At 55.9% G+C, this 20,845-nt stretch overlaps 1 protein-coding gene across 4 annotated transcripts; it reads left to right on the top strand.

The window, feature by feature from the left end:
* The first annotated feature begins 1,675 nt into the window (after window positions 1-1,675).
* Window positions 1,676-20,146, top strand: DRP2 (dystrophin related protein 2). Of its 4 annotated transcripts, none has more exons than XM_072334960.1 (24): window positions 1,676-1,982; window positions 7,531-7,678; window positions 10,311-10,444; window positions 10,837-10,993; window positions 11,195-11,315; window positions 11,527-11,795; window positions 11,958-12,104; window positions 12,368-12,446; window positions 12,933-12,993; window positions 13,238-13,299; window positions 13,502-13,576; window positions 14,300-14,501; window positions 14,655-14,740; window positions 15,271-15,428; window positions 15,523-15,689; window positions 15,802-15,913; window positions 16,128-16,264; window positions 16,546-16,611; window positions 16,809-16,874; window positions 17,004-17,147; window positions 17,643-17,880; window positions 17,961-18,081; window positions 18,155-18,241; window positions 18,747-20,146. In XM_072334960.1, exons 2-24 carry the CDS (start codon window positions 7,571-7,573, stop codon window positions 18,764-18,766), a joined length of 2,817 nt encoding a protein of 938 aa, XP_072191061.1. In that variant the 5' UTR covers window positions 1,676-1,982; window positions 7,531-7,570; the 3' UTR covers window positions 18,767-20,146. The 4 variants fall into 4 exon arrangements, with proteins under 4 accessions (XP_072191061.1, XP_072191060.1, XP_072191059.1 ...); XM_072334959.1 differs by having other exon boundaries at window positions 1,702-1,982; window positions 18,152-18,241; XM_072334958.1 differs by lacking the exon at window positions 18,747-20,146 and having other exon boundaries at window positions 1,702-1,982; window positions 18,155-18,423.
* Window positions 20,147-20,845: the final 699 nt, after the last annotated feature.

The following is a 20,845-nucleotide window of genomic DNA, read 5'->3' as shown; positions in this document are numbered from 1 at the left end:
ATTTCTGCTCACAGACTTCATACCATACGCTTCATATGGTGGCAGCACTCATGTGAAGGGCCATGCTCATGGCAGATCAGAGCGTGTCTTCCTGATTTCCTTTGAGTCCTGACTTGCCAGGCTGTTTGTCCTAATTATGTCCTCACAGCACGAGGTACTGGGGCCCTGGGACGATGCTCCCAGCTGTGCAAGCAAGTCATCCACCAGAGATTCTGGTTTGTCTTGGAACTTAAGTGAAGCTGACACAAGAGATTATTTCCTGCTGCATCTTCCTGTCCCTAAACTGTGTATTTTGCTGCATCCTAAATTATTGATAGTGCAGGGAGGTGTACTGCAAAGTGCCTTATTTCTGCTGTTCGTGCTGTCTGCTCATGTCTGTGTGCTGATGTCCATCTCCTGTGCATGTGTAACTCAGCTCGATACGTCCTTGCTTTGTTCATCCACGTTGTCGTGTTCCTTGCAGTGTTGGTGACAGATGCACTTTGATCTGCTCACATCCCTCTGTGCAGAGGTGGGATGGGGGCAGATGGACAACCCATCGAATGGCCTTGGTTGAGAAGGACCATGATGCTTATCTGTTTTCAACCCTCCTGCTGTGTGCAGGGTTGCCAACCTCCAGACCAGGCTGCCCAGAGCCACATCCAGCCTGGCCTTGAATGCTTCCAGGGATGAGGCAGCCCTTCCAGTGCTTTTTTTTTCCCCCCCTCACTCTCCTTAGCTAACCTAGCAGTTATTTGTGTGTGAGCGTGCACAGAAATAGCCCAGGAGAGAGACAGTCCTGGTCCGCCTCCCAATCCATACCCAGGGCTTGGGTTTTTTCACTCTAAATACAGCTTTTCAGGGCAGGTTTTGCTGCATCGCTGTAGCTGTTGTGGAGGCAGATGCTACTGAGGTTTTGAAAGCAGGAGGCGTGCAGTGCCTACCTGTCCTCCAGTTGATCTCTTCATATCCACCTCACAGCAGCATTATGGCATCAGGGAGTGCTCTTAGGGTCCCCAAACCCACTGGAGCATTACCTGAGCTTACATTTCCCAGGCTGAGGTAACCCAGCAGTGACAGCGTGGGATGGGGATCAGATCTGCACGGCCAACTCATTGAGCTCAGCTTTCTTTCCTGTAACGTGGCAATAACAGCAGTGACAGAGTTCACACTCCTTGGCTGGGAGGACCCAAAGATCCACAGACGATGTTATATGTGGACTGAAACCCAAATTCCAGCTCTGCTCCTGCCCTCAGCCCCACCAGCAGCTTCTGCCTCTGCTCTCTGACAACACCCTTGTGTTTAAACCCCTTTGGTTAAGGATGTCTTTGTGGCTCTTCCTTTGTTTGTCTTCTCAAAGGAGAAAAGGCACCACTTCAGAAATCAAGCTCTCCTCTCTTTTTTTTTTTTTGCTCCTTACCTTAAAAACAACCCATTTTAAAAAATCAACTCTAAACCTCATTGCAAACTGCAGGTCAGGACCAAGGTGACCGTGCCTGGCAGTTAACAGCACAGGTGTCTGGCCATATGTGATACACAATGAGCCCCCATTGAGTAGAGGGATGCACACCTGAACCTGACTGCTGCTGTGCTGGGTGTCCAGAGGTCAGAGCACGGGGCCTTTTGTGTGCTTTCCTTCCAGCCCCCTCCCTTTTTTTCTCCCCCCCTTCTCTCTCCATGTGTATTTTGTCTCCTCCTCCTCCTGCGCGTGTCTGCCTTCGCATCCCCGCTGTTCTCCCTCCCCTCCTTCGGGCTGGTGGCCAAAGGACCTCCGAAGGGTCCAAGCAGTGTGGGGTTGTCCTTGTTCCTCCCTCCAGCACCGACCCAAGGGTATCTCGGCTTGCCGGTGAGATGCTTCTGGTCCCGGTGATGTGATCGCATAGCAACGTGGCGGCGGAGGAGGCTCAACCCCAGCATGCAGCCCTGTCACGGGCACTTCTCTGCTGATTCACAGCCCCTGCTCCCGGCTGCTGCCCGCCTTCCCGACCTGGCGTGCTCGGAAGGTAGGCCGTGCTGAAATCCCACCGTGGGGCTGGGAAGGGGGAAACAGGGATGGCTGTCCTCGGAAACGCAGCCCTGGGTGTGTGTGCATCCCTTCAGGGAGATCTGTAGCTGTCCGTGCGGGTGAGGAAACTCACAGAGCACAAAAGAAAGGGGTTGGGGCATACGGGAGGCTGCGGGGGGGGGGAGAATTAACGATGCTGTTCCCATAGGGGAGGCTGAGGGTTGGGAAGGATTGCTGATATAGGCTGCTTTAGCAACAAGGATCGGGATATTAGTTTAAGGATGCCAAATGCAAACAAAGCAGAGAGCATCCCTGCTCTGCCAGCTTTCCTCCTTTCCCTGCTGAAGGCTCAGCTCCCCTTTGACTGAGCTCGGGACCACTCAGAGCAGGCTTTGTGCTGGCCTGCCTCTGTTCTCCATGAAGGATTCTGTAGGGCAGAGATGGGGATACCTCCAGCAGCGTGCTGGGATTGGGCTGTTGTCCCAGCACTGCCCTTTTTGTTCTCTGCCTTGTCCAGTGCAGCCTTGCTCCCTTTATGTCTCGATCCTCCCTCTTCCAGCTTCCTTCTCCTCATCCTCCTCTTTCAAGGCCTCGTGTTCCACCCCTGAGTTCCCCACCATGTGTGTAGAACCACCTGGGGCAGGTGGGATGCTGCATGGGGTGACTGTGGGTTGATGCAACCTGGTGCACACCAGGCTGTACCAGTCCCCAGCACAGTCCCTGAGGTCGAGTCTTCCCTTCTGCAGAGTGGAATCCCTGGAGCAGGGACTGTGCCACTGCCCTGTGCTGCTATGGGACAAATGGACGGCTTGGGTTAGGTTTTAACATCCACCCCAATCTCAGTGTGGTCATGTTTCATCTCTGCCCCTTGCACTTCCTTTCTGCCTGCCCCATGTCTGTCTCTCTGGAGCCATGAGTGTTGTCTCTCAGTTATTTTTTTCGGATGGCCTTCACTGCCTGCCCAGAGTCCCCTGCAACAAGACCCCATGCAAAACCCCATATGCATGGGGATGGGCTTCTGCTGTTCTGCCTGCTTGGTTTGGGGCCGCCTGCCAATTCCATGTGCAGAGCGCTGCCAGGTGTACGATGGCACTGCAGGAAGGGAGCAAGGTGTCCATTCTTCACAATCCAGTCTGAGTGAATACCTGGGATAGATAAATCACGCTCATGGAGACTGCTCAGGATCACAGCTGCGAGTGGGGCTGCTCAGGTTGGAATGGCTCTTCTCCAAAGTACACAGAGTGGAGAGGGGGGGATGGCAAGGAATGGATGGGTTCGACTGAAGCCCCGACTTCCCAGGGTGCGTGGTGAATTTCTGATGATAACACCCTTCTGAGAAGCACGTTCAGGCCCTCCGCTTCAGGCTGGGTGCCTCTGATAAAAGCCTGGAAGTCAAATCTCCTGAAAACGAGGCGTACTGAGCAGGAGGAATTTGCTCTTCCAAAACCCTCATTTTCACAGGTGTTTAAAGATCAAACACTTCTTCGGAATGAAGCCAAAATAGCTCCAGCCCATTTTCCTTTACTGTTTCCTCTAGCATAAAAATGAGGCAGCTCCGACCCAGCCTGGGGAAGGGAAGGAAATGGGACTTCTCGTGGCTGGAGAGAACAGGGTGAGGGCAATTGATGAGGACCAGACTTGAGGTGGGGGCAGAGCTCTCAGTGCGTAGATCTTATTTTAACTCTAGGAATGAGAAATGAAGTGTCGAGGAAGCTGGAAGTTAGCATGGCAAATGGGCGATGTGTTTCTCACCATGCAGCAGGACTTGTTTCTCTGCTAACAGTGGGGAAGGAAGCACAGATTGTTGGAGGAAAAAGACAGGCAGACGACTCGGGGCTTTCAGTGGGTGGAAATAGGCTGGTTGCAGGGCTACAGAGCAGGCAGAGCGCTCTGCAGCCTCCTTACAGTCACTAAGGCAGTTATTGCTGCCCTGCTGTCCTTTGTGGGCATGGGGAGGATGCTGGCTTCTGCCCTTTCACCTTTTGTCTGCCAGGTCTGCCCATCCAGCACTATGGGGCTGTGAACCCATAGCTGGGTTTTGAGATGCAAAGCTTGGTACATAGTGCCTACTTAACTGCAGGAGGAGGAAGGATGGGAAGGATCCTTCAGCAAAGCGAGTTTTGGAAAGAGCAGCTTCAAACCCAGCTGTGAGTCAGGAAGGGCATGTGAAAGAGATCTCAGATCTTCCTCAATTGCCATAAGTCATTTCCGTGCAGAGAGGAGCAGTTGTTTAGCATGGCCACCTATGGGCTCACGCTGTTGGCTGGGGACATCCAGGTCCCCAGTTGCTGGATGAAGAATGAAACTGATGCTAGTTTTCAGCCTGAGATTTCTGTGTATTCTTTGGTTTGGGAAAACGGAGATGCAGCAGAAGAGCCCCTGTTTCTTTGTTAAGATTTATGGCACTTCCTTATCCCTTGAATTTAAAACGATTTTGGTTGTGAGCTCAAACCCGAAGTGGTCATCTCAGCACATAGCTTGTTAGGTGGGAGAGTGCCCACTTAGTGAATAAGGTCCCGTCCACATCATGTGTCCTCCACCAGTTGCACCAAAGCTTTCATGCTGCTTGTTAAGGGCGTCTGCCTCACTGAGAGTCCCTGTGCTGCTATTAACCATGGGGAGCTAGCAGGCAGTGCCATGGGAGGACAGGTTGTACCACAGAGGATGAAGTTTGACACGGTGTCCTGTTTGGCATCTGGGTTTTGGAGCACTGAGATGATGGGGCTCTCAGTGCCCACACATATGGGAGTCACTGCTGGCCGTTGTAGGGCGCTGTGGGGCAGTTTCCATGGAGCATGGCTGAGTATCTGCTCCTGGTTTGTAAAGAGACGAAGCCCTCCATCGTGGCATGGGTCCCTCCTCTCCTTGTGTTGCCTTTAAGCTCGGTCCCAGTGGGACAAGGACTTCTGTCTCCCCAAGCCTTGACCTTATGGGGTCTTGGGAATTAGATCCACCAGCCACAGATCTCAGAGCCCAGCTATTTCCTTACAGATGCAGAAAGCCATTTATTTATTTATTTTGCTGGAACAGGATGCACCACGGAGGGAGTCCTGCTGTCACCAGCTTGAGAATGCTCCCTTTGTTAGTGGATACATGGGAGCTGAACTTTGAAATACCCATAAGCCTCCCACCTTTCCCCTTAAAGGACACTGAGCTGAAATGTTATTACTTCTCTGGTACAGTAAGCTAAACAACAACAAAGCCATTAACATTTCCAGCAGCAGGGAGTGTGTTTGTATTTCCACTCCCTTCGTGGGATAAAGGCCGAGCTGCCCTGCCTCTAAACCTTGCCGTGTTTTCCCCTTATAGGCCAGGATCTGAAGTGGAAATATTCAATCCGGAAAGAACATCTTGGAGATGATTAGCAATTCAAAACATCAGCCTTGTGATGGAGGGACCTCTTGCCCCGTGTGCTGTATTTGCTGCTCTTTTATGTAGAGAGAGCTTCAAATGCAACACCCACGTGGGATTCTGGCTTCCCATGAAGCACATGTTTGGGCTGCCCACAGAGACATGGGGTAGCTGCAGTGCAAACAGTAGTGGGGATTCCTGGATTTTGGGCACAGCTTGGGGCTGGGTTTCTGTCAGAAGGGTTTTAAACAGTGGCCCAGGCTGGAGGAGCTCCTTGCTGTCCTCTCGTCCTGCAGTGTCTGAGGCTCTGTTCTTACATCCCAACCCTGCTCCAGCTCCCACAATACGCTCTCTGCATCCCCCCAATGCCTGCATGTACTTTCAGCCAGGCTACTTTCATCACCAACATGTTTGTCACTAACCATGGCACCTGGCTGCAGCACAGTGAGGTGGGACTCAGCTCCTGTTGGTGAGCAGCCGCAGCCAGTGATGGCCATGTAGCCCAGGAGCATCCCCAAGACACCTGTTCTATGTGCTGCAGGGCCTGAGCACAGTGCTGGGCTGCAGCACTATGGTACAGAGGCCGAGCAAAGCAGGAACATTTTTCCTTCTGCAGGAGCTGGGATTTGGCAAGAGCTCACACACCGGTTTGCTTGCAGCCTTGCCTTGCCGTCTGCTTGTCTCTCCCCTTGAATGTGTGGCTCTGTGCTGGCTGCTGTACGGTTGGGTTATTTCCAGATTCTCTTGGGTTCTCCACGTATGGATGTCAGAAGCTGCCTGGGATGGGCTCTTGTTCCCTCATGCTGTGGCTGTGTCCAATGGGACCGTGCCTTGGTCCAGGGAGGTGAGGATCCTCACAACCAGGAGGTGCAGAGCAGGGAGCTGCCAGCCTCACATCTGGAGATGTGAGCCCCAGCCCTGGAGATTTATCCTTGAGCAAAATGCAGATCCACGCTGGTGGAAACCCGAGGTTGGTGGCTGCTGGGAGATGCTGCAGAACCTCATTACCCAAAGCCATGAATTTCCCAGTCAGAGCTCAGCAAGATTCTGTGGAGCAATTTGAGGCAAAATCTCTTTTTGTGCCCTGAGAATCGCATCCAAAAGATGGAATTCCCACCCATGAGGTGTACAGGAGGGCGAGGGCCAGCTCAGCCTCTGACAGCACGGCCATTCTGGCAATAGGGGATGGTATTGTCTCTTGTCCAGGGGTGAGTTTACCTAAGGATGCCCTGAAGGCATTTGGAGCTGTGATGGCTGTGTCTGTGCTGGGGAAGGCAGCAGGGTGAGGTGCTGCCGTGTACCTTCTGTGATGCTCATTTGTGCAAAGTGGCAAGAAGGGAAGAGGATGGACTCTGGATTATCTGCACGTTGGAGAGCTCAGCACAGGCTGCTCTGCTGGAAATGGGGAGAATTGTGGCAGCAGAAATTGCGAAGGGATTAAAAAAGAACCATAACAGGATAAGCTGTTCTCTTAATGCATGTGGTGGAGGGGGAAGGCAGGGGAAGCACACAGGGCTGGGCAGGAGGAGCAGAGCTCTGAGCCCTGCACCGAGCTCCAGCACCTCTCACACTGCTTCTTTCAGGGCTTTATCTTCTCATCCACTCTGCATTAAGAGGAAGCCGTGTCAGCAATGGGACAAACTGCTGTCCTGGCTCAGTCGGACCCCAGGCAATAAAAACAAACCAGCAGCAGCCGGAGGGTTTGTTTGGGTGTGCACAGCAGTTGTGGGGCTGCTGTTGGCTCACTTTATGGTCGCACGGGTTTTAAAAGTGGAATAAAACGGTGACTTTTATGGCTCCTAATAAAAAGCGTATAAAAAGAGAACCGGTTTGCTGGGGGAGCGAGCTGCTGGGAAATTTCCTTCCTGGATTTCAGAGCAAAGATGTAACGTGTTTGAAGGTATTGTCTGTGCTGGGTGCGGTGGGAGCTCTCCCTGCTCTGCTTTTTAATGCAGGCATCTCCTGTGCTTTGGGAAACCCGGTGCTTTTTTTAAACACAGCATCGCGTGTGGGCCAATATGATGGCAAATTACATAATGAGGTGCAAAGAAGTGGGGGGGATGAAAAAGAATTGGATGTTGAGTTGGGGAAAAAAAAGAGATCGCGATGGGAGAGAGCAGCTGACCCACCTGTGTGTGCTCAGCCCCCAGATGGGCTCAGCATGAGGAGGGGCTGCCTGTCACGCTGTGTTCCAGGTGCCCGGGGTCCCCTCCGTCCCCATGAGCGGCGGTGCCGATGCAGCCCCTGGTGATGCAGGAATGGCCCTTCGTCGTCCCGCGGTGTCCTGAGTGGCGCGTGGCTGAGCAGGCGCGGCGTGGATCCGCTGCCCACCCGCTGTCCCAGGTAAGAGCCCCTGCTCTGTGTGTGCCTATGGAGCAAGTGGGGGGACCCCCACCCCGACCCCATATTGCCTTGTGCATCATGAGGGTGTTAGCTCTCCTCCAGCACTCGGGCTGCAAAGCGATTCCCAAAGTAGGGTGTGAGGGACAACCTGCAGAGCTGCCTTTATGCATTCCTTTGGAATAAGAAACAAGGGGCTGCTGCTGCCAGGTGCCCTGATGTGTTTGGTTGGGTTTGTTTTCCCTGGATGTGGGGAAGGATGTCAGCTTTGGCTGAAAAGGAATGTTTGGTGGGGAAAAGGAAGGGCTGGAAAGCTCATAAAAAAGCAAAGACTGAGATGCTGTGTGGTAGAGGAGGCTGTTCTTCTCCTGGGCTGCTTTTCTCAAGGATGCTCTGCCCTCAACATTCCTGCTCAGAGAGCGTTTCTGCTGCGGGAGCAGAGTGAAGGAGAGAAGAACCCACCAAAAAGGTGTGAATATTTGGGATGTATCCACCTGAGGTTTTTCTCTGTCCCTGTGTGGGGTGTTCGCTCTGAGTCAGCGTCAGCCCAGGAGGGTCTCCTCCTTCTTCTGCTGTCCCACTCAGTCTGAGTGCTATGCCCAGGCTTCCCCTGCTTGCTGAGTTCTGCTCCATCTTGGGGTTCTGGAGCCAGGGGGGTTGTGGATTGGTAAAGTGGTGGGAGAAGCAGCTGGCGGTGCCACCAGCGGTCAGATGTGCAGGGAGACAGGGAGCTTTTCATTCCCTCCCTGTAGGTGGAGGAGAGCATGGGAACAATGCTGGCCAGCAGGACTGTGGGGGGACATGGGGAGCCAGCCTAGAGCCTGCTGGCAAAAACAAACTCTTTGCACCCAGATGGTCAGGAGTATCTGTGTTGGTACCTGGTGCTGAGCCGGGGCATGGAGGGCACCTCAGGGTTAAGTCTGGAAGACAGGTTTGCCTTCTGGGTGGTCAAAGCTTGCTGGGACTTGGGTACCCCCACCCCTGGCAGTGACCCTTGTGTGTCCCCCAGCCTCATAGGGCGAGGGGTGTGCAGCAGTGGCACCCTGGGGGTTAAGGCAGGTTGGAGGCTGCAGGAATGCCACGGACACAAAGCTGGGATTGAGGCCGGCGAGGAGGCACGGCCGCCCCCCTCCAGATTCCTGGGGGGTCAGTGCTGGGGCAGCCCTGTGCTGTGCTCACAGCTGGGCTCACTGCCTCCCGGGCAGCCGCGGCTGCACAGCAGAACCAAAGCAATGCCTGCTCCAAGCAGCCCCGCTGCACCTCGAGCAAGCAGGCAGCATCACCAGAGCCTGCGTGAGTCCTGGGCTGGAAATAACCCTGTTATGGGTTGGAGGGGGACGCGGGTCCAGGCTGCTGCTGCTGCAGCTCTGGGAAAGGGGTGCTCAGGGAATGCTTGGGTGGATGACAAAGCTTCTTGCCCTCTGCCTGCTTGTAAGAGGTTATCCTACGGGGGGTAAGTGACCTATGCTTGGCCACAGCCACCAGCTGATCCACAGGTTGTAGTCTGTGAGTTGTGGGCTTTGAACACCTGGGCTGGGAGGGCTGTGGTTGCTGCTGAGCTGTACTGCACGCAGGTAGAGCTGCTGTCCTGCTTTGGCATCCCTGGGCTGGCTGCTCCCAGCAGCACTGGGGTAACTCGCTTTGGCAATGGGAGAAGCTGCGCAGGCAGACTGTTGGTTTGTGTTTATTTTTCCCTATGTATAAGCAGCAGTTTTAGCTCGAGTGATTCATTATGCACGGCCCCAAGATCACTGTGAGCTCTGTGGGCGACAGGTTTCTCTCTTTTCTCGGTGCTCCTGGAGCAGCAGGGTGGGGGAGCAGCCTGCAAACAGGTGTTAGATGCTCTTGGAAGGAGCAAACTTAGCAGCGCTGGGTTTCACACCTCCATGAGAACCAGCACACTGCGGGCACTGCTTGGCCAAGCTCTGGGGCTGGCAGTTCTCCCTGCTTGCCACCCTGAAGCACTCCAACAGCCCATTGTGAAGGCAAGGAGTGCCCACACCTTCCCTTTGGAAATGTTGCTGCCTTCCCTGGAGAAGCTTGCCTGTTGCGTGGGCCATTTAGGAAGCGATAGTGCAGTTTATTATGGCTGATTAGTCACCTGGGGATAATTAACCCCCAAATGAGCTCTGGTAGCAAAGTAGAACGAGAGTGAATGCTGTGCACAAGGTACATTGACACCTTGCTTGTTGCAGTGCAGTGTGTGTGTGTGTGTGTGTGTGTGTGTGTGTGTGTGTGTGTGTGTACACACTGCATTGCATGCTTCTTTGGAAAGGAAATCCCCAGTCTTGCTCACCCAAGTCCCATGAGATGCTCCTGGCCCTGCCAGCCCATGTTGATGTGGTCAGCGAGCACAGCAATGCCTTCATTGCCACTGTAAGAGGAAATGGGCGCGAGGCAGCACTGGGGGCTTAGGGTAGGATTGTTCACTCACTGAGGATGCTCAGCACCCACTTCTAGGGTGTGCACACCAGGTTCTGCTGCTGTTTGCACCCACTTGAGCAGCTCTCATCCCACTGCTGGTTCTGGGGAAGCGTTAGGGGAGAAGCAGTGGTGCAGCCCCCTGGGTGCAATGCTGTGAGTGCTGGCAGCCCCCTCTGGGCACCACATCCCAGCCAGCTCTGTTTCTGCACAGGTTAAAGGCTCTCAGGATGGCACAGGACCTTCGTGTGTAACCTCCCGGGCTCCTGGCAGTGCTGCTGGGCCCCAGGCCCCTCTGGAGATGAATCTTTGTTGGAATGAGATCAAAAAGAAATCTCACAGCCTTCGGTAAGACCCCTGGCTGGCCTCATGGGCTGTATGTGCTCATTGGGAGCTTTCTGAGCTCATTCCCTGCGCTACCCATATGAGCTCAACCTTCAGAGGCTGCAGCTCCCAGCCAGCGGGACAGAGAGCTTAACTGGGGCGTGTTAATTGCCTCTTGCCTCATTGCTGGCTCATGGAAGCTGCTCAGCTGTGTAGACACAGAGCCAAGCCCCCTGCGCTGCCCAGAGCGCAGTCCTGGGTGCTCTGCTGCCGGCTGCAATGCACGGGGTGTCTGCAGAGCATCCTTTGCCCAGCACCTCCTGCCCACCTGCAGACACGGCATCCCCACAGCTGGGGGGCTCCATGAGGCCACAGCCATGTCCCGGTGACCCCATGCTGTCACTGCTGTCCTCCAGGGCTCGTCTGGAGGCATTCTCTGACCACAGCGGGAAGCTGCAGGTGCCCCTCCAGGAGATCATCGACTGGCTGGGCCAGAAGGATGAGGAGCTGTCGGCACAGCTGCCCCTGCGTGGCGATGTGCTCCTGGTGCAGCAGGAGAAGGAGACGCACGCGGTACGTTCCCATGTACCAACCTGGGCTGAGGGCACACAGCCCCCATCTATACCCATGTCCCTGATGTCACTGAGGAGACTCTGCAGGTGGCCCATGTGGGCACTGGATGAGTAAATCAGTGCAGCCCTTGGCCAAAGGGCAGCAGGATGTAATTTTCCAGCTCAGCCTGTCATCTCCTCCGTGCCCTGCTCTTCCCTCCAGGCTTTCATGGAAGAAGTGAAGTCCCGGGGGCCGTACATTTACTCTGTCTTAGAGTCAGCACAGGCTTTCCTCTCCCAGCATCCATTTGAGGAACTGGAAGAGCCAACTTCAGAAAGCAAAGGTTTGCGGAGCTTTGCATTCCTCGTCCTCCTATGGCCCCTCTGGGGCTGGACTGGGGGCTTGGAGAGGGGCAGCTGGTGTGACACACAGCTGCTCTGCCTCTTGCCATAGCGCATCTATTTTGTCCAGTCCTTTGGTAGAAAATGAGCTGTGCTTCTGTCCTCAGCTCTCATCTTTGCCCTCTGTGTGCCTCACCTGCTTTGCTTTCTCAGATGTCTCTCCCCGGCACCGCATCCAGAACATCAGCCGCTTCGTCTGGAAGCAGGCGAACGTGGCCAGCGAGCTGTGGGAGAAGCTGACAGCCCGTTGTGTGGACCAGCACCGGCACATCGAGCGGACATTGGAGCAGCTGCTGGAGATCAAAGGGGCCATGGAAGAGCTCAGCACGGCACTGGATCAGGCTGAGAGCGTGCGTGAAACCTGGGAACCCATTGGGGACCTCTTCATCGACTCCTTGCCAGAGCACATCCAGTCGACCAAGGTACTTGTGGCTCTGAGAAGGATCCAGCTTCAGTCTGCGGGAGGGGTGGGCAGCAGCCAGCTGACCCCAGCTTGGAGCAGAGGAATCACATCTGGGTACTGACATCTCGGTTCTCCTTCCTCCCCTGCCTTGTGCCTGTTCCCCCTGGATGTGGTACTGCAGCTCTTCAAAGAGGAGCTCTCTCCCATGAAGGATGGGGTGAAGGTGGTCAATGACCTCGCACACCAGCTCGCCATCTCTGATGTCCACCTGTCCATGGAGAACTCCCGCACCCTGGAGCAGATCAACACACGCTGGAAGCAGCTGCAGGTGATGTGAAGCGAGGTGGGATCTGATGGTGGTCATTACCTGCTCTGGTTGCATTGATATCTGTGAAAATGTGGATAAGGGTGGGATGGAGATATGGGATGTACTGCCCAAGCCCGTAGGAGGAGGTTAAAGGCTGAACAATGTGAAACAGAAGTGAGGAAGGTGGTTTGGGGCACACCTGAGTCCCTCCACAAACTTTCCCAATGGAGCTGCCACCCCAAAAGCCCAACAGGTGCCATCACATTCCTCTGTCCATCCTGCAGGCCTCCATCAACGAACGCCTGAAGCAGCTCCAGGATGCCCACCGGGACTTCGGGCCGGGCTCCCAGCACTTCCTCTCCTGTACGTGAGCAGGTCCCGGGGGTTGAGCTGGGGTACAGCAGCACAGGGTGCAGGTCCTTGGGCGCCGCGCTCCCAGAAGCTGAGGCAGCACGCGGGCAGGTCACAGATCTTGTACCTGGTGCACAGGGATTGGAGCAGGAGGCAGCAGCAATGCTGAGCCCTGCTGGGCTGGCAGGCATCAATGGAGACCGCTGATGTCTCTGCAGTCCTTGTTCTCCCAGCTGGGAGGAAGGGTGCTATTTCAGCTGCCGGAACTGATAAGATGTCTGTGGGGAGGTGGGAGGGCTGAGGGTCACAGAAGGGCTTCTTTCCTCTAGGGTGGGATGAGCATGGGATGAGCCCTCATCTTCCTGAGGTCTCTCATGGGCAATGTCTCACCCCCTGCTAGCACCTGATGATGAGGGGCTGGGGGGCACCCACCATCAGCAGCACCAACCCCAAGGAGCTCCCAGCACTGGCCTGACCTCTGCCCCTGTCTCCTTGCAGCCTCTGTTCAGGTTCCTTGGGAGCGAGCTATTTCCCCCAACAAAGTGCCGTACTACATCAAGTGAGTGTGCCCTGTGGCAGCAACGGGAGCTGGGGGTGGACTGGGGGAGGCACTGAGCTCCAGCTGAGCCCAGTAGAGCCACGACCCTGTGATGGGTACAACCCCATGGGCTTCCCCCTTTTCTGCTATGTCCTGGGAGCGCAGCCTGTGGCACCAACACACGGGACATCATCCCAGGGTCATTTCCTTGCCTCTGGGTGCTTGGTTCCCTGCCTGACATGTTGGCTTCCTTCTGTGCTTCCAGCCACCAGGCACAGACCACATGCTGGGACCATCCAAAGATGACGGAGCTGTACCAGACACTGGGTGAGGAGCCTGACCCCATAACCCTATTTCTCTGCATGGAGAACAATGTGAGATGCCCTCAGCCCCAAAGGCAATGGAGCATGAGGCCCAGCCAGGCTAGTGCTGGTGGGAATAGTGCCTGAGAGCAGCAGCTGCTGCTTCCTGCCCTGCAGACAAGGATGTTCAGCTGTGGTTTTCCTCTTCTTTTCCGGTGTTACTGCAGCGGATTTGAACAACATCAAGTTCTCAGCCTATCGGACAGCTATGAAGCTGCGGCGGGTGCAAAAAGCCCTGCGATGTGAGTAGGATTTCCCTGCTGGTGGGTCTCCTTGGAAGAGGCATTCAATGGGCACAGCCTCTCATCAGAGGCAGGAGCCCACTAGGGATGTGCTGGGAGATGAGCCCATGGCTGGGAAGCTGAGCAGGGTCACAGTGGGATGTCTGCCTTGGGGTTAGAGTGGAATTGCTTGAGGGCTGGCATGAGCCAAAGGGATGAGAGAGCAAAGGGATAAAGAGCCCTCTTCTGGTTGCCTGTATCTCCCCATTTCAGAAGTGATGTAATCTCATTCATAATGCACTTGAGGAGGGCAGGGAGGTGGGTGATGGGGCTGTCAGGGCAGTGAGTGCTGAGTGGGTGTAGAGATGCCATATCTGTGAATTTGGGATCCCTGGTGCAACCACCTGATGGGTCAGGAGAAGGGAGGCCTTCCCACACCATGTTATAGTGTGGAAATGGCATGCTGGCTCCAGAACACCAGTAACTTTGCCTTCCCATGCCAGCCCTGTGGGGGCTGCTGCCTTTAGACATAGCAGCAAGAAGGAAAATGGCACAGAAAGTGGCTTGAGAGGCTGGTGGATACCTGGGATGGGGTTTACAGTGAGAGAACCATCCTAGAAGCCGTGCCCATCTTGTCCATGTACTTCCTTACTGCAGCAGGGCTGCATCTCCCTGCTCTCAGTTCCCATCTACTTCATTTCCCCCCTCCCACCTCTGATCCCTCTGCCCATGCTCTCTACTCAGTGGACATGGTGACCTTGGCCACGGCCCTGGAAATCTTCAACGAGCACGACCTGCAGCCCAGCGACCGCGCAATGGATGTGGTGGAGGTCATCCACTGCCTGACCTCCCTCTATGAGAGGCTGGAGGAGGAGCGGGGCATCCTGGTGAACGTGCCGCTCTGCGTGGACATGAGCCTCAACTGGCTGCTGAATGTCTTTGATAGGTACCGACCCCACAGCATCCCCCCATTGCGGGGGCCGCTGCGTTTGGCAGCTGCAAAATGGCTCCAACTGGTTGGGAAGGGGCTGGCTGATGTGGGTTTGCCCTGCTGAGCCCCCTGCCCAAAAATCCACCCGTGCTGTATTTCACCTTGCAGTGGCCGCAGTGGGAAGATGAGGGCTCTCTCCTTCAAGACAGGCATTGCATGTCTGTGCGGGACGGAGGTCAAGGAGAAGTTTCAGTGTAAGTCCCTTGGTGTGGAGCAAGCTGGGGGATGTGGGAGTGCTTTGACTTTCTGGCTTAGCCATTCGCTTCCCAAAAAGAGCAGAGAAGCAGCTTTTGTGCAGTGACTAATGTGCCTGCATCACCTCCCCTCACTCCCTCCCACGCCTACGCCACCCAAATTAGAAGGTGTTTTTGCACAGCTATGGGTGCAGCGTGGGTCCTGCTTGCATGGAGCGGTGCAGAGGATGCCACGGGGCAGCAGTTATTTGGTGCTTCTCAAGGGATAAGCTCAGGGTGCACGGCTGGGCAGACGCATTCATGTCAATGAGAGCCCCGTTTGCATTTTAACCATGGTACTGCAGCCGGGCGCTGGAAGGATGTGATCACCAATGGGTTAAATAAAGGAGCGATGACTCAAGAAGTCTCTAAACTCCTGTTTACTGATGAAGTTGCTTCATCAACAAGGGGTTCCTTCCCCGCTGTTTTAAGCAGATCCCAGCTGCCAACCATGCATCTCACAGAGCTGTCCCCTCCCTGTCCCTTTGCAGACCTCTTCAGCCAAGTGGCGAATGCAGGCGGGCTGTGTGACCAACGGCACCTGGGTGTGCTGCTGCACGAGGCCATCCAAGTGCCACGGCAGCTGGGTGAGGTGGCAGCGTTTGGGGGCAGCAACGTGGAGCCCAGCATCCGCAGCTGCTTCCGATTCGTGAGTGCTGCGGTGTCCGTCTGCCCAGCCATTCCTTCAGTGCCCTACAGAGAGTGGCTCCAGCCCTGAGTATCTCCTCCCATCCCTTCCTCAGAGCCATGGGAAACCTGCTATCGAGGCGTCCCAGTTCCTGGAGTGGGCCAACCTGGAGCCACAGTCCATGGTGTGGTTGGCCGTGCTGCACCGCGTCACCATGGCTGAGCAGGTGAAGCACCAGACCAAGTGTTCTGTCTGCCGGCAGTGCCCCATCAAGGGCTTCAGGTAGGGGCTGGGGTGTGTGTTTGGAAGCTCACGGGCACTCCTTGTGCTCACTCCCAACACAAAGCAGCTCCTCTGCCTCCCACTTCTCCCTCTGACATCCCGATCTCTGCAGGTACCGCAGCCTGAAGCAATTCAATGTGGATATTTGCCAGACCTGCTTCCTCACCGGGCGAGCCAGCAAGGGCAACAAGCTGCACTACCCCATCATGGAGTACTACACCCCGGTACGGGGCTGGGCTGCCACACGTGGCGATACTTAGGCTGATGCTGTCCCAGCAATGTCTACCTTGCTTCATTTTGCCCTCCCTGCCTTCTGAGGGCTGTATCCTCCTCACTGCCGGACCTGTCTCTGCCTCCATTGGGTTTACACCCATCCCAAAAGGGATTTCCTCCCTGAGGATGCCAACCAGCACCTGAGCCACGTTCTTCTCTCTGCAGACCACCTCCAGTGAGAACATGAGGGACTTTGCCACGACGCTGAAGAACAAGTTTCGGTCCAAGCAGTATTTCAGCAAACACCCCCAGCGGGGATACCTGCCTGTCCAGTCCGTGCTGGAGGCTGACTTCTCTGAGACGTGAGTGTGCTGGTGGCTGTGTCACCGAGGGGGGGAAGCGGCAACTCCAGGAGTGCTGCTTGGAGACAGTGGGATGGAGGAGTGTTGCCCAAGGGTGGGTGCAGGTGGATGGCCAAGGGTGGATGTGGGGTTGCTGCCCAGAGATGGGTGGAGGGGAGCTGGTCCAGGGATGGAGGCAGTTTGTTTCAGAGCTGGCCCAGCCCTAAGCTATTGCAGAAGGGCAGCCCCTCCAAGCCCTGACTGTGAGTGAGGAACGTGAGTCTTGCTGTTCTCTCTTCCAGACCAGCCTCCTCCCCGATGTTGCCACACGCCGACACGCACTCTCGGATTGAGCATTTTGCCAGCAGGTACCAGCACTGCTGCGGCACAGAACGTGGCTGCAGTGGGGTGGGAGTTTGGGGGGCAGATGCTTCCCTGAATGCTGTGTGTCAGCTGTTGGCTTTGCCTGCCGCTGGGGACAGAGAGAAGTCTTCCAGGAACTGCTGCAATTAGAGTGCATTCAGCAGACATTCCAGCTGTATCAAGCCACTTCTATTTCCTCCAGGCTTGCAGAGATGGAAAACCAGAACTGTTCCTTCTTCAGTGACAGCCTGTCCCCTGATGATAGCCTGTGAGTTCTGCCTCCTCTCCCTGCTTCTGTGGCTCCATTCCAACCTTCCTAGGGCACCCCCACATACCCAAGGGTCTTGCAGCCAAGTTCCAATGTTCCTTACCATGTTTCTTCCACCTGCTGCAATAGGGATGAGGACCAATACTTGCTGCGTCACTCCAGCCCCATCACGGACCGGGAGCCTGCAGGCAGTCAGCAGGTCTCAGGCAGCCTGCCCATGGATGACAAGGGGGAGCTGGAGCGCATCCTGGCGCACCTGGAGGATGAAAACAGGTTGGGGATGTGGGTAGCTCTTCAAGGAGGGGCTTTAAGTCTAAGGCAAGGGCTGGGAGAAACCTGGCTTGGCCCGAAGCGTGGGGTCTGGTTTGGAGGATGAGCCCTAAAGCCTTTGGGGAGCACTGAACTCGGTGAGGACTTGGTGTTCTCCAAGATTCTGTTCCTCAGAAGGCTCCTACCTAACCCTAGAATGTGTTCCCCTTTTGAACCGCAAGCACCCCTCTTGAATTGTTTCAAGTGAGCCCTGGCCACGGCTGCCTCTCTCCTCTCTGAGTTCCCAGTGGATGATGGAGACACTGCTGGACCACAGCTGAGAACAGCAGGAGGGCTTTGCTTTCCCTGCCCCTGCTCTGAGCCTCTAGGAAGCAGCTGGGTGCCTATTGCCTGCCACCCCAATGAGGCAGAACTGCAGGCAAAGCCTCCAGGATTGCTCAGTCTCTGCATCACCCTCCAGAAATGAGAACAGTGGGATTGACCCGGGCTGCCTTGCAGGATCCTCCAGGGAGAGCTGAGGCGTTTGAAGTGGCAGCACGACGAGGCAGTGGAATCCCCAACCTTGGCTACGGGCTCCCCTGAATCGGTGCAGGATCCACGCAACGAGGAGCTCCTGGCAGAGGCACGGATCCTCCGGCAGCACAAGAGCCGCCTGGAGACCCGCATGCAGATCCTGGAGGACCACAACAAGCAGCTGGAGTCCCAGCTGCACCGGCTGAGGGAGCTGCTGCTGCAGGTACAGAGCAGGGCTCGGGGTGGGCAGAAGGTGTGGGATGAGGATGGGATAAGCTTTGCGATGAGCCCTTCTCCCTCCAGCCTCCAACAGAGTCAAATGGCAATGGTTCAGCAGCATCTTCCTTGGCTTCATCTCCACATCAGTCCGAAGGCGGACAGACAAGGGATAAGGAGCACGACACCCCCGACACCGAAGCAGCAGGTGAGGGTTGGAGCTCCCTGGGTGACAACTGCAGGGTGCACGCACCGCTCAGCCCAGCCCTCTCCCTCAGCAGATGAGGTGGAAGCCAAAACACAAGATGTCAGCGTGTGCCTGGAGGACATCATGGAGAAGCTGCGCAGCGCCTTCCCCAGCTCTCGAGGTACTCGGGTGAAATCCCCCTCGCTGGCATCCTATTGCTCCATCAGATGAGGGTTTTTTCCATGCGGAGCCTTGCCCCGATCCCACCCTCCCCACACTGACCGATCCCCCACTGCCACGAGCACGGAGGATGAGGAGGAGCCCTCCCACCTGTGAGGACAGCACTGGAAGCCACATGCTGGGCAGAGGCATTGGCTCCTTTCTGCCCTATGGGCTCTGTGCTGCAGATGGACAGAGCGACGGCAGCGAGGCTGCGGTGACCACCTCCAGGAGAGGCAGAACAGCATCAGTGTGATCTCTCCTGGCTGCTCAAGGACAGCTCTTCCAGCAGGGATGTGTTGGGATGGGGATAGGGCTGCTCTGTGACTGCCTGCTGAATGCCCATGCATACAGCAAGGAGATGCTGCTTGGTGCCAGCACTAACCCTCCGCAGGGCAGTGTTGCCCCATGCCACCCTTGAGCACCCCTGGCTTCTAACCCCTCCTTCCCTCCCGTCTCTGTTGCAGGCATGACCTCCCTCATCTAACACCTCCAGAGGCTTTGCCTAACCACTGCCCAGCTGCTTCGCCCCCCTCCTCTCCCCATGCTCACGAGCTGCAGGAGATCTCAGGGGAACATGGGGGCTGTGGGGTCACAGCACTGCACACAGAGAGGCTCAGAAGGAAGAGCTGCACGGCACACAGAGCTCAGCACCCTGCTCCTCTCTGGTTCTGCCCAGGGCCCTTCAGGGTGATGGACAGCAAAGCACTCCTGCAGCCACTGAGCAGCCTCCCGGGGGCTGAGCCAACTCTCTGTAACAGCAGCCAGCTGCCAGCCTTATGGATGGGACTCTGAGAGGTGCTGGGTTTGTGGGGTAGGGACGAGCCCGTGCCAGAGCTTCAGCCCAGCTAGTAGCCTTATCTCGGGAGGATCTTTATAACAGAGCCTTACCATTTAATTTGCATATATTTCTATATATATTATATATATTCTGTACTTAAATACTCTCACGGACTCATGCCATTAAACCCTAACACTGAGTGTAGTTGCACTTTGCTCTCAGTCCAGCCCAACTCCTGCTCCTGCAGGGACCCTTCCCCCTCTCAGTGGGATGCTGTGGGGGTAGCCTGGGGAGCCAGGCTGGCAGCAGGGCTCTGTCCTACTCCCCTCTGTCCTGGGGAACATCCTGGGGCCTGCCAGGATGTTGGGCTGTGATGTAGGATCAGGGCTGCGTTATGTCGAGAAAGCTGCAGAGTCAGGTGCTTTAGGGTGCCCCACAGTGGGAGAGGGTTGGGATGGATAGAGAGAAGAGGCCCTTGGGCACAGCAGGGTGCAGGGAAGGCTGTGTGTTGGTGCATCCCTGTAGACCACAGGGATGGGGCTTTGGCTGTGCTGGATGTGCTGTGTTTGGGGAGGGCTGTTGGGCCAAGGCAGCGTGCTGGGGAGCAGGGAGCTGTGTGCCGTGGGGTTGGCACTTTGGCAAAGGTGTGAAGTAATGCAGGAGATGTGGGCCTGGTGGGTGGCACACAGTGCCAGCGTCCTGATGGTCTGTGGGTTGCTCTCCTGGAGTGGTCCTGATGGGGGTGTTGGTGATGGCATTGGGTTGGCTGTAGCACATGGTGGGAGCTGCTTGCAGTGCACCAGGGAGTGATGCTGACGTGGCAACAGGTGTGGCATAATTGGAGTGTGGCTACTGCATGAGATCAGGGTGTCCCCATAAGAAGAGAAAGGCAGAATCAAGGCAAACTGGTGCAGATCCTCACTGTAAGGAGCTGTGTGCCTGCCCTGTGGGTGCGGGTTTTGGGCTGTGCTGAGGGCAGCAGGGAGGGATGTGGGCAGGCTGATGCTCTGATAACCACGTAGTGTTGTCCTGGCTGCTGCTCTTCACTTCTGCTCTGGAAAGAGAATAAATTTGTATTTATACTGAGCCTGCAGTGTGTGCACTGGCCCCTTCTTTCCATACTGTTTTCCATTGTACCCCCTGAACCAGAGCAGCGCCTGGTGCTGTGCCATCCTGGGACTGGTCTTCTTGCAGGGCCAAGGACATCCCGCTGCTCAGTGTCACCGCTGGGGCAGAAGGGAAACTGTGAGCAGAGCCGCAGGCTGCCTGGCTGCAGCTGCATCCCCTGCCCATCATCTGCATCCATCCTCTTCCAGCAGGTCTCGGGCCATGCAGCAGCTGGGATGCTGGCTGTGCAGGGATGGTTCTGCACTTCTGCAGCCCCAGAGAGCAAGAGGTGACAGCAGGGATCCTCGGTGGGCAGTCCTCTCCCTCTGCGTTTTCAGGCTGCAGCTTCTCTCCCTGATGTTCTATCCCGTATCCAGTGCCCATAGTGAAGTCCCAGCTGTGGGTCAACCCAGAGCTCTGAGACCTCCATCCCGACGCACAGCCTTGGCTGATGGTGGAAGGCTGATGTGTATGGATTGATGGTGCTGTGTTGTGGCAGGGGAGTGCTGGGGCAGCTCTCACACCAGAGCTGCAGCCCTAAAAGGAGTTTAAAGCCCCTGTACCTTCCCCCCCACCCTTGTGCTGCAGGCTCCAGCACACAGCAGGAGCTGGGGGCTGTGATCAGGGATACCAGGAACAGATCCAGCACATGGTGCCAGGGAAGAGACTTTATTTCTC

This window comes from Excalfactoria chinensis, chromosome 4, assembly GCF_039878825.1.
Source record: "Excalfactoria chinensis isolate bCotChi1 chromosome 4, bCotChi1.hap2, whole genome shotgun sequence".
In the NCBI taxonomy this organism is placed as follows: domain Eukaryota; kingdom Metazoa; phylum Chordata; class Aves; order Galliformes; family Phasianidae; genus Excalfactoria; species Excalfactoria chinensis.
The sequence above is the reverse complement of the archived record's forward strand: the minus strand, read 5'-3'. Positions and strand labels throughout refer to the sequence as shown.